This window comes from Pneumocystis carinii, assembly GCF_001477545.1.
Source record: "Pneumocystis carinii B80 chromosome Unknown supercont1.5, whole genome shotgun sequence".
In the NCBI taxonomy this organism is placed as follows: domain Eukaryota; kingdom Fungi; phylum Ascomycota; class Pneumocystomycetes; order Pneumocystales; family Pneumocystaceae; genus Pneumocystis; species Pneumocystis carinii.
In genome coordinates, this window is record NW_017264717.1 from 36,486 (window position 1) to 48,885 (window position 12,400).

General features: G+C 29.0%; 3 protein-coding genes across 3 annotated transcripts; 1 reads left to right on the forward strand and 2 right to left on the reverse strand.

Moving 5' to 3' along the window:
* Positions 1 to 89: 89 nt before the first annotated feature.
* T552_01128 (hypothetical protein) lies at positions 90 to 3,726 on the reverse strand. Its single transcript, XM_018369720.1, has 9 exons — positions 3,645 to 3,726; positions 3,546 to 3,594; positions 3,378 to 3,505; positions 2,310 to 3,330; positions 972 to 2,267; positions 730 to 929; positions 586 to 687; positions 351 to 538; positions 90 to 306 (listed from the first exon to the last, which is right to left on the reverse strand). The coding sequence occupies exons 1-9, from the start codon at positions 3,681 to 3,683 to the stop codon at positions 132 to 134; spliced, it is 3,198 nt and encodes a 1,065-aa protein (XP_018226364.1). The 5' UTR covers positions 3,684 to 3,726; the 3' UTR covers positions 90 to 131.
* A 645-nt stretch (positions 3,727 to 4,371) lies between these two features.
* Positions 4,372 to 10,834, reverse strand: T552_01129 (hypothetical protein; the record flags this gene model as incomplete). Its single annotated transcript, XM_018369721.1, has 9 exons — positions 4,372 to 4,391; positions 4,436 to 4,554; positions 4,595 to 4,723; positions 4,767 to 8,083; positions 8,131 to 9,089; positions 9,142 to 10,190; positions 10,241 to 10,369; positions 10,415 to 10,571; positions 10,621 to 10,834. The coding sequence occupies 9 exons, from the start codon at positions 10,832 to 10,834 to the stop codon at positions 4,372 to 4,374; spliced, it is 6,093 nt and encodes a 2,030-aa protein (XP_018226365.1).
* A 714-nt stretch (positions 10,835 to 11,548) lies between these two features.
* On the forward strand, positions 11,549 to 12,271 carry T552_01130 (hypothetical protein; the record flags this gene model as incomplete). The annotated part of the gene is made up of 3 exons (XM_018369722.1): positions 11,549 to 11,613; positions 11,657 to 11,736; positions 11,798 to 12,271. The coding sequence occupies 3 exons, from the start codon at positions 11,549 to 11,551 to the stop codon at positions 12,223 to 12,225; spliced, it is 573 nt and encodes a 190-aa protein (XP_018226366.1). The 3' UTR covers positions 12,226 to 12,271.
* Between the last annotated feature and the right edge of the window lie 129 nt (positions 12,272 to 12,400).

Genomic DNA, 12,400 nt, shown 5'->3' on the forward strand with positions numbered 1-12,400 from the left:
TGCATAATATACAAGTGATGATTTAATACAATGTTAATAGCTTTGTGATCAATTATCTTTCCAAAATTTAGACTGATATATATTTAAATGTTATATAATAAAATGTATTTTGTTATGATTAATAAAAAATATTATGTTTTTGTATTCTGTTTTTTTGCTATTCCTATTTTTGGATTATTTAATTCTTCAAGATCCTTATGTTTATAATAATGTGGGGAAACTTCGATAAGCCACTCTGGTTTGATTTCCATTACTTGACGACAATATTCTTTACTAGTTAAAACTAATTCATAATATAAGATCCATCTAGTTTAATTAATATTTAATAAATACATAATTAGTTAAAATACTTTGGATTAACACCAAACAGGACACTATTGGGATGTATATAAACAGTTTGTCCTGATTTTATTGTTCTATATGAATCGCTAGATTTTTGCAATCTTGCAACATTATAGAAAAATCCTGCAGTAATAGACTTTTGAATAGCTATAATATCCGATGATGTTGTACCAGTAACAATTTCAACACGCTCACACTATAAAAAGATAAATTAATTATTTTTAATAAAATATATTTGCTTACTAAACGGACCAATTGGTCCCTAACATCCCTAACACGTGTGAGAGATTTATGCTGAAGGAAATTTTCCCTTGCCCATTGATATGAAAAATTTGTATCAACCCACTGATAAGTTACTAAAGAAATTTTTAAGAGAATGTGTTTTACCTCGTTCCAAATATTTAATAATGTCAAATGATCACCACCAGGTCTTGTAAAATTTTGTCTAGCTTTATCTGCATGGAATTTTTTGTCTTTAGGACGATAAAATATTGAAGAGCTTTCTCCTAGCATACTAACTATAGAAAGAACTTCTTCAACACAACCATATTTGTTACTAGATAAAATTGCTTTTGCTAGCATTGGATCTGTAGAAATATTAGATATTATTTATTATTGTGTAAATTTACTTGTTGGAAATTCTGCCATTTGACGCCCAACTTTTGTAAGTTCTCCTTTGTCATTTAGTGCACCAAGTGCATAAAGCTGTTCTAGTGCACGGCTCAATGTTTTAACAGGAGGAGGATCCATAAAATCAAACCCAATAAGATCATTAATACCAAGAGACTTTAACAAAAGAACTACGTTTCCTAAATTGACCCGTTGAATTTCTGGAGTAGTATTTTCGTCTAATTCATTATGATATGCCCACCATGTGTATAATCTAAAACATTTGCCAGGACCTACTCGTCCTGCACGTCCACTGCGCTGGTTTGCAGATGCACGAGAACATGGTGTAACAACTAATGATTCCATACCCGTTCGAGGATTATAGATATTTTCCTTAACAAAACCAGGATCTATGACATAAACAATTCCGTCTATAGTAATAGATGTTTCTGCAATGTTTGTAGCTAAAACAACTTTTCGAGCGCCTTCTGGAGTAGGTTCAAAAATTTTAGATTGCAATTCTGATGGTAAATTTGCGTAAATAGGTGCAATAACCATTTCTTTGATCTTGTTACCAAGCTTGCGACATGTTTCTTGAAGATTTTCAGCTGCTGCTTCTATTTCTTCTTGACCTGTAAGAAAAACTAATATGTCACCTTTTCCTTGTGTAGTGTGGATTTGAAAAATAGTCGTTATAGCAGCATGAAGATAATTTGCCTCTGGGTGTTGTGTATAGTGTAAATCAACAGGGTACCGACGCCCAGGAATATTAAAAATCGGAGCGTCATCAAAATATGCTGCAAATTTTTGAGCATCCATTGTAGCAGATGATATAAGAAGCTTTAACTCGGGCCTAAAGCGTGCTATATCTTTTACTAGACCAAATAATATATCAGTATGTAAAGTTCGCTCATGAGCCTCGTCAATCATTAATGCTGAATAATCACTAAGATCCGGTGTTGTAAGAAATTCTCGTAAAAGCATTCCATCTGTCATGTATTTTATAACAGTTTTATCGCTTGTACAATCTTCAAATCTTATAGAATATCCTACTTCATTCCCTGTTTTTACTCCCATTTCTTCCGCTACACGAGTTGCTACTGACATTGCTGCTACCCTACGTGGTTGAGTACATCCAATTTTTTGATTATTTTTAGTATATCCAGCTTCGTGAAGGTACTGTGGAATCTGAGTTGTTTTACCTGATCCTGTTTCGCCGACAATAATAAGAACCTGGTAATTGGAAATAGCACTTAAAAGTTCTTCTTTAAAAGCATATATAGGCAAGTTTTTTCTTGTTTCTTGAATAGAATTTGCTAAAAGATTTAAAAAAACAAATAATAAAATTAAAGTGATACCTTTTTCTTCAGCCTCTCTAATCCTCTCTTCCATCATTCTCTGTTCTTTGCTTGTAAAGGCTCCATCAAGTGTGTTTCTTAAAACAAAATCTATTTTCTGACTATCATCAAAAACATATTCAAATTCTTCCACAGATTCTATTTTATTTAGAGTTCCTACTTTTGCAGTAGCTTTATTTGTTTGATATTCTTCCCATTGATCTTGTTCTGTAATGAATTTTTCTTCTTGACGTTGATTATCTTGATAGCGTTTATATAAAGCTTCTTCTTTTTTTTTCTTATCAATTTTCCCTTTTTCTGTAATATAATCCTCCGGCATGACATAACCATCATATGCCTCGTCTATATTTGCTCTTTGCTTTGCTAGACGTAAAACCTCTTTTTTATAATTCATTTCTTCTATTTCTCTCCTTGTTAACTTAACACCATCAAAAATTATTTCCATTTCAGATACTTCTTTTTCAAGAAGAGCTATTTGTTGTTTCTCCCGAAGATTTAGATATTGTTGCCTACTTCTTTCTCTCAATTGAGGCAAAGCAGCATTTCTGGCTTCAATATCATTCGCTAATTTTCGACGTGCTAGTGCATCTGCTGATGCTTTTGAGGATCTATCCTCAACTATTTTTCTCGTATTTTCTTTATCCTTAGCTTTTAGTCTTTCTGAAAATTCATCTCTTTCTTTGAGATCTCTTATTCTCTCATCTTCTACTTTCTGAAGTTCATCTTCATACTCTTCAATATCTTTAGCTATATTCCGACTATCTTCCTGTTTTTTCTTTTTCCTCCTTCTTTCTTCTTGATCTTCTTCATCACTTATCCATCTATCTTCATTTTTTTGCTTTTTGATATTTTTTTTATGATTACTAGTGCTTTTTTCTTTTTTAAGAGCAACATTAATTTTTAATTCTTCTTCTTCTTCTTCTTTCCCTTCTTCTTCTTCAAGAATGAGTTTAAATGATGCGTTTTTTGCATTTAAAGCAGAAAGATTTGCCTCTTTATTAGAAATGCTTGTATCTTTTGTCTGAGTTAGTTTAGTAATAATAATACAATAGAATTTTATTTGCGTACTTTAGCCTTTGATTTCTTCGGAACACGTATGAATAATTCATCTGCAAAATCCTTTACTTCTGAATTGTCTGGAAAACCAAGATAACATAGTTTTGTAAAAAGAGAATTTGGACTTGGAGAAATAGATGCTAACTTTTATTAAAAATATTTAATAGAAAAATTATATACCCTGACTAATAATATAATCTATTACAGATACTTCTGACATCTTCAGAAGCTTAATAGCTTTATTAGATTTAGTGATTACAACTTTAGAATAAAATTCACCTTCATTGTTTTATCTGATATCCATGATTGTAAAGACATTTTATTTTAGAAATTACTATTAAATGAAAATTTCATAGGCAGTAATATCCCTGTTTTTGTATTATTCTTAAATTTATCTTATTATTTAATGAAATTAGTAATTTTAACATCTTTAATTTTAGAGTTCGAAAATATAATTTAAATATAAAATTATTAGGTAAATTAAAATGGTTAATTGCTAATTGAACTATTATTATATAATGTTATTTTATTTCAATATAATAGATTATTTTGCGTTTTTTATTTATTCTGTAAACAAATATATCTTAAATTTTAAATTATTTAGAAAAATTTGTGAAGAATCTTGTTAATTTCGGGTTTATTGGATTAAGGTAGTAAAGAGTATTGAATAATATTGATATATTTTTTTATAATTTTGAGTGTAAATTGTTATTTCAAGTTTTTAAAAATATAGTTATAATTGTTAATTTGATTGTAATTTTTGATTTATAGATTTAGAACGTTTTTTTAAAGTCTTCTTGATATTCCGTTACATTTTGTATAAATAATGATTTGAATTAGTTATTAATTTTATTATTATTATTTAGGTGTATTATAAACCTGAAAATTTAATGAAACTTAGTTAACTCAAATTCTTTTATATAAGATTGTGATGATATATGTATGAGATATTGCAAGATTCGTAAGATTCGTTAAAATGTTATAAAAGCGTCATTATGGTATATTCTTATAATGTAGTCCATCCTCCTTTAATTATAAATAATATATTTGCTACATAAATAATCATTTACCTGTATCTAAAATAGATTCCAACTTTCTAGCGACAAAGCTAGGTATACTGTGTTGAAGAAATAGATTTCTAACTCCTAAATCATATCTATGTTGATACAAATGGAGGGGCCTTCCACGTCTATGAAGATTAGAAATCAAACAATAAATTTTCTCTTTACCTTAATTCAAAGTCTGTTTCACCATGTGCGTCAAGATAAGGTGCATTTGTGAAACTTCCATTTGAACCATGTATAAACAGGATTGCGCATTCTTTTATCAAAAAATATATTCCAATGCTTTTTCCGCATCTAAAAAATAATAAGTTTGTGTTATTAGTTTAATTTATCCTACTTTTGCATGTGAATATTACATTCTCCTAAATCTCCTTCTGAACAACAAGTTGATCGACTACAAATAAATAAACCACAAAAAAGACATAAGGCAGGTGCTTGTGGAACAGTATTGCATTTAAGGCATTTAATTTCCATACTTTTTTCAAGAAGAATTTGAAGATGCTTTGGAAGAGCTAAAAGTTCAAAAATTGCTGGATGATTAAGTGATAACATAGGAACATATTGTGAAGTATTATCGGAAGTTAAGTTATTGAAATGTGTAATCCAACCAAAAATAAGATCTTGTTGAATAAGGTCTAGCTTAGTAGTTCCCTGAGAAATAGAATAAATTTCCTCTAAAGTTGGAAGATTCATGAGTTTTTTAAGTCTTGAAAGTTCGTCATTTATAGAGTTATCATAATAGCTTTGTGCTTCTGTTTCTGATGGAAATTCTATCCCAAATTTACTAAACATCAATATTGCTACTTTTCTCATAAATATTAAAACATATTTTCGGATCAAAAACTTATATCTTAATAAAACAATATCGTCATATTCTATATTTTCCGTGCCATTCAACTTTGTAGAACAAAGAAAGACAAATTTTTTAAAATTTATTAGAGAGTCCTCAATATTATTAGGCCAGTCTCCATTAGATCTTATAATTTGAGAATGCTGTAATAAAGTAATTGTAATTTTTGTCACTTCTGCCAAATAACATATTCTTATCAAATGATATGCATCAAAAGCCATCGTAGGTAATATGCAAAAGCTGGAATCTACTAACACAGTAAAAATATCTTCTGAGAGTATAGGCTTAAGCCCGGTGATTTTTATTTGGCTATTCTTATAAATAGGATGGCCATAAAATAATTGATATATTCTAGTTTTTGCTTTTTTTGAAAATTCTTTTTGAATATTATTTTGAAATTTTGAGGTAAGTCCTATTGTAATATAAGTCATAATTGTTTCGGAGATTATTCGAAGTAAAATCTTAGATTGTTCTGGTATTCCATGAACAAGAGTAGACCCAACGATTTCATCTAATATTGAGGCTTTTCCCCTCTGTATTGTTTCTATGCCTGATATAGTATAATTAAACAAATGCCATAATTTATCAAGACCAAAGACATTAGATTCGGGATGTTTTGAAGAGGTGTTTCCAAAATTCATGCTTAATATTTCTGATAATAATCTATACATAATTTGCAATATATCCATTTCATTATTGAAACTTGATTGTATTGAAAAAGGTAAAGGAATACGCAAACCAGTTTCAGAAAGCAAAGGGTCAACGAAATTATCTATTGAATGATTTCGATGTGGTGAAAGTATTGAAGTTTTTAGTAAATTGGCTATAGGCTTCACAACAGAATCGAAAGTATATGCTTGCATAGTTTGTACTATATTTATATACATTTCTTTCTGAGAAAAATCGTTAAAAAGATCTTCATTTAAAAGTGTTTCTGAAAGTTCTGTTTTTTTTTGAGGCGATTGTGTGTTTTTGCTATTTTCATTTTTAACATTTGAGTAAAAAGGTATTAAAGATAATTCAAGAGAGTTTAAAATCCATTCTTCATATGATGTCTCTGGTTTGCAAATTCCGGGATATACTTTTTTGCTTTCTTTCCATATTATTGGGAAAAAAACATTTCCCATACTTTTACATAAAGGGCATAGATACTCTTTTTTAGAAATGTCTTCAGGAGAATTTCTTGATAGCTGGCCATGAATTCTTAATGCAAGAGAATTATAAAATCTCTTAAAACATGTAGCATGCATAAGGTGACCACAACTTGTTGCAAATAATCCATGGGATACATAATCTGGGGGGAACCCTTTAGCTATATCGTAGTCTTCATCAGTTTCATGTTTTTTATGAATTTCAAAGGTATTATGTTTTTTTTTGCTCTTTGAAGCAAACCCAAAAGGTCGTATATGATCCAAATTTTTGTCTAAATCATGTGGAAGATCAATAACATCTTGTATGAAATTAAAATCATTCAAAGGAGTCATACGAAGCAATGGACTTTGATGAATCATTCCTAATGAGCCATATAAACGGAGCCCGTTAGTTTCTTCTTGGCATACAATACATATCCCAGACGGAAATTGCCAGCTCTTTGTATCAGTGATATCCTGGTTTATATCATTATTAATCATTAAAATTTCCGGAATGTCAAAATCTGAATTTTTTTCTAGGAAACTTTGCTGCTGTTGTTGAAATTGTGCCATAATTCTTGCATGACGTTCTTTTGCTTCTTTTTTTCTTTTTTCAAACTCCAATGACATTTTTTTTAATAAAACTGATGAATTCTGATCATCTTTAGTAAATTCCCTTTCTTCTGAGTCTACAGAAGAAACGTTAAATGTCTTTATTATGTATAAAAGCGTATGAATTTTATCATGAATAAATTGCAAATCATTTTGTTTTATCATGTCTGAAATAAGACATATTAATGTAGTATTTGTTTTGTTAGAATCTTGGAAAAATGGAATTTTGCTAAAATCTGAATTAGCGAACTTCATGAAACTGTAGGATTTGTTTTCGTGTGGTTGAATAATTTCCTGTTTAACTGAAAGAATGCAAAGATAGATAGCCTTATCAATAAGTGATTCCGGTTTTTGATCTTGATGCATACTATAGAATAGACATAAATAAATCAATTTTACGAATGTTAATGTTTGAGTAAAAAGACCTAGTCCTTTAAATGGGCCATCTTTAATTGGTTGAATTTTTAAATTTGATATTCTGTTTTTTTCATAGCAAAGACCTTTTTCATTTGCTCTTTTCTTAAGAATAGAGTTTGCTTCTTCTTGTTGATTCCAAGAATAATGATAATAATATGGATCTATAAGATCAAAATATTGATCTTTTAAAGTATATGTTCCCTGATCATGAAGACCTCTTGGTGGACGATAAATGCATAATGAAGTAAGGATGTCATTGAAGTTTTCATTATTATATAAATTCTCCGGAATTTTTTTAATAATTTCAGAATATGATAAAGGGCCAAAGCATAAAACTTGAGAAAGCTCCTTTTTTGTACTTTCGTCAATGTCTTGTGATAGTGTTATAGATCTTTCTGAAAACAAGGTAATAAATAAGGATAATAGGGATTCAAACATAAAAAAATATTGTGATTTGTCATAATAAGGATGTTGTTCTGCATCTTTGAGTGACCAAACCGGTTCATCAGTAATTATATCATATTGTCGAATAATTTGAAGGACGGAATCATCTAAATCTTCTCCACAGACAGTAAGAAGTTGTATCCATTTAATATCTTTATCGTATGTGTGATCTCGTAAAGAAAGATCATGATAATGATGTGCCTTTATATCTCTTTATTTCAGTATTCTACATAATAAAAGTAACTTACTTGTCCCTTAATTGATATTCCATTTCTAACCCAAAGTCCTGCACGAATTTGATCTATCCATGTACAAACAGAAAGAGGATAATCGCCTATTAATCTAATAAGATGCTTTTTTACTATATTTTCGCTAGCTTCAGGATTAACTTCTTGAAATTTTGATGATAAGAGTTCTGAAATAGTAGAATAACCATTTTCTAATAAATTTGATTCGTTTAGAATGACAGTATTTTCAAGTAAAGACATAAGAAGCCAGTGAAGAGGATGATGGAAACTAACAGGATCTCTAGAGACATTAAAAGTATTTCCAGAATGGAATGCAATTTCATTATTAAGATAATGAATAGAAATAGGTTCATATGTAGGAAAACGTTCTGTTTCGTACCCTAAAGACCATTGCAGAAGATATTTCATAACTATCCCTATTGCATTGCATAGTTCTGATGCAGATGCATTTTTATAAGATGCGGAAAATGTTTTTATTAGTTTCGTTACTTCTATAGTTAAATGAAAAGCTGAAATCCAACTTTCAGATTCGTATTCTACATGAGCTCCTGTAACTCTATGACAAGGATTCATTCCTTGAAATAGTCTTAATAAATCTATGAATTGCAATAAATATTTAGGATTGATTGGGATTATTCTTTGAACTGATTTTGTATTAAGAATATATCTAATATCCCCAAATATTTGACAATATCCTCTTTTAGGAAGATTTGATGTATTAGAAATAAGTACTTCTTTAGAGTTAATAGTATTAGATATATCAATATGACCATGTGTGAGAAAAGCATATATGAATCTATGAAGGCTAGTTAAAAAGTCATAAGATTGTACAAGTTTTAAAGATATATCTGGTACAGTGAAAAGCTGAACAGAAAAGTTTATTATTGACTGATCTGGCTCCGTTTCATTAAATATATATTCTTCAGCCAAAGAATTATATAAATAGGAAAAACGAATAGCTACGTAAATCATTTGTAAGTAATGTATGTATATATATATGGTATCTCTTACCCAAAGAATGTTTGTAGTAAGATGTCATGATCATTGTACTAATATATAATTCTCTTAGTGTAGATCTGATTTGTTTCCAAAGCTTTATATCAAAAGACAATAATTTATCAATTCTTAGTTCACGCTTATTTTCTGTAGATATATCTTCTACATCAGATGATTTCGTAATAATCCAGTGCGATTCTGGTACAATTTCATAAGATGGTTGTGAAAGATACTTTTGAGCCATTGACTTTAAAATTAGTTGATTTAAATTATCATTGCTACCTACTGAAATATTTCCTCTTTCTATAGTTACAAACATGTTTTTTTCCGTTTCGTTATCTTTGCTTTTCAATTCCTTAGTTAGTTGATTATCATAAGAATTGTTATTGGTATGGCTATTAAAAAAAAAATTCATTGATGCACATGTTCCTTTTTTCCATGGTTCGAAAAATAGTTCGCAAATAGTATTTCGTATGTAATTTTCACTATCTTTTATTTGATATAAAGACATATCTTTAAGCCATTCAATAATTGCTCCACACATATTTTCCCGAAATGTGTCTCTAGCACATCGTATTGTAGCTTTTAATTTTATCTGTCCAATTTTTTCGCATATATTTTGCACTAAATCCAGGTTATCTGAAACAATAATGGTATCTCTTCCTTTTTTATCAACTCTATTTGCTACACGTTTACCAAATTCTTCGTCTCTATGTGTTACTCGAGATACATGATCTATAACTTCTTGAAAGGTATGGTTTTCATCATTCCATAAAATAACAGACCAAATTGCATATGGATAATCTTCTGTTCCGTATCTATCTGGATACAATCTTGACGATCTTTCTAAGTATTTTAGACTTTGAAGATCCAATAGGTGAGGTTTTTCAGGAGAACATGATAATACATCTAAGACATAATCCAGTGCCCTTTCAATCGTCATTTTAATATAAATCAACAGTTCTTTTGGAATGTTTGATAATTCTGAATTTTTATCTATTAGTTTGTTATAATTAGATTTCTTTTGAGAATGCAATGAACAATTAATATCCACTTTCCATGCGCTATTTATTTGTAAAATATTTCAGTAAAAAAAACATAGTTAAGAAATTACTCTGGATCTCCACAGTCGCAACATCCACCCCCTCTAGTATTTAAACTCATCATAGTATCATGACCTTCATGATCAGATAATCTAAAACATTTTGAACAAAGAACACATGTATCATCTAATGCACAGTTTCTAGTTCATTATTAATAATTTATATTGATAATTAAGATTTTTCACCTGCAATGATAAAGGGCTTCTTCTTTTTTAAAAACATGCCCACATGGTCCTTTATACTGACTAGCTCCAGAAGACATTTCTCCGTCTTCCATATTCTCTCTACTTATCCTTATAATTTTGTCTTCGTCATCTGAATCATCTTCAATCATAGATGTAACTGTTTTTTGAAATATTTAAGAATTGTAATAAATAATTAGAATACATACATTTGTAAAAATATGGATCTTTTTGAAAAGTAGGATTCTTCTCTATTGTTGGTATCCCTTTTTTAAAGAAAAATGTTTCTAAGCATTGATTATAACCTGTCATGGAACAAAATAGTTCATATAAAAGGGAATTTTTGGCTCGTAGATTCCATGTATATCTAAATATATATGGCATTTCCAACAAAAACATAGAAAGGCGCTTTTCCGGCGACATCTTTTCAGGCGGGTTTTTATTCATTGCTCCGCATGTTTTTAAAAGCGTAGATTTTCTGTTAATAAGTGTCGATTAAACTTAAATGAAAAAAAATCGAAGTATATGTGTTTTAAGAATATGTATATATATTGCATCTCTTCCAATAATAATAGACAGTACCTTTGGCTGTAATAAGATAATAGACTCTAAACTTTAGAAAATAAGCTTTATGCTTTAAAAAAATATGATATTATAAAAAATAAAAATGTTACAAAAAAATAAACACAAAAATAAATCTACTATAATCCAGATGCTTCCTTCAAATGCTGCGATTTTAAAAGTTTTATTATTTTTTGTAGAATATATTTTTATTATAGAATCATTTGATAAAAAAATATAGCTAGTAGTACTGGAAGAATTTATTATAAATTATTCCTCAGTGTAGAGATTACGAATATCTTTCCATTGTTTCTATGCTTTTTAGAAAAATAGTGTAAAAAAGCATACTTACTCCCCGATTAGCATAATCCCATATGGCTTGTGTTCCTTGGTCAAAGACTCTACAAATATTTAATAAAACGTAAAAGCTATTAGAAAAATATGCATACTAACATTTTGAAAACAAATGTTGATGCGAATATTGTTCCTATTAAAATTGAATTTTTACGAAAAATTAATTGATAAATTCGAGTTGAGATCTATAGATTTATATTAGTTTTTTTTATTAATAATTAAATGCAAATTCATGCGAGTATATCTTTACCATCTTATTTATTAATTTTATATTTTCCGTCTATGAAGTATTCAATCATAGATTTTATGGTTTTAAAAATTGTTTTCAAGTTTTCGATTCCGTTTAGCAATGTTGAAAATTGATATTCAAAAAAATGATAAAAGAGCTTCTGGAATTAAGAATCTTCAAGGTAAACTTGTTGGATTTTTGAATTATATTATGGGTTTCTAAATGAAATGTGTTATATTTAGATGGTAGTTCAATAATTCCATCATCTGTACGCCCCGATGGATCAATTAGAAGCGAAAGGAAAGTTCGGCCAGGATATGTTCCTCCTGAAGATATATCTGTATATAGAACAGTGCATCATAATGAATCTTCTCAGAAAATGAGTCGTAATGGAGTTGAGACTCATGGATATCGTTGTCCTGGAGCAATGGCTTCTTCTAATTTAAGCAAGAGTGCAAAAAAAAGGGCGAAAAGAAAGGAGAATTTCCAGAATTCAAAGAATAGTACTGAATCTTCTGAATCAAAAACTAAGGACAGTCACTCGGTTATTGATGATATAGAAAAGCGCATGAGAAATTTCAAGATTAAAGAATCACAAAAATCTGAAACATCTTCTAAGAACGAAAATGAATCTCGACAATTAAACCAAAAAGAAAAAAATGATGAATAAAAGAATTAATATTTTATGAGGCTTGAATGTATTATAGGTTTAGTATTAGATGTATATATAATTAGTATTTAAGGAATTTTTTAATTATTTTATTTAGACCATTATATCTACGTTGTAATTTTCCAAATTCTAAGCTTTTTGTGAATAAGGATTGGCACTTGCATTGGTATTTATT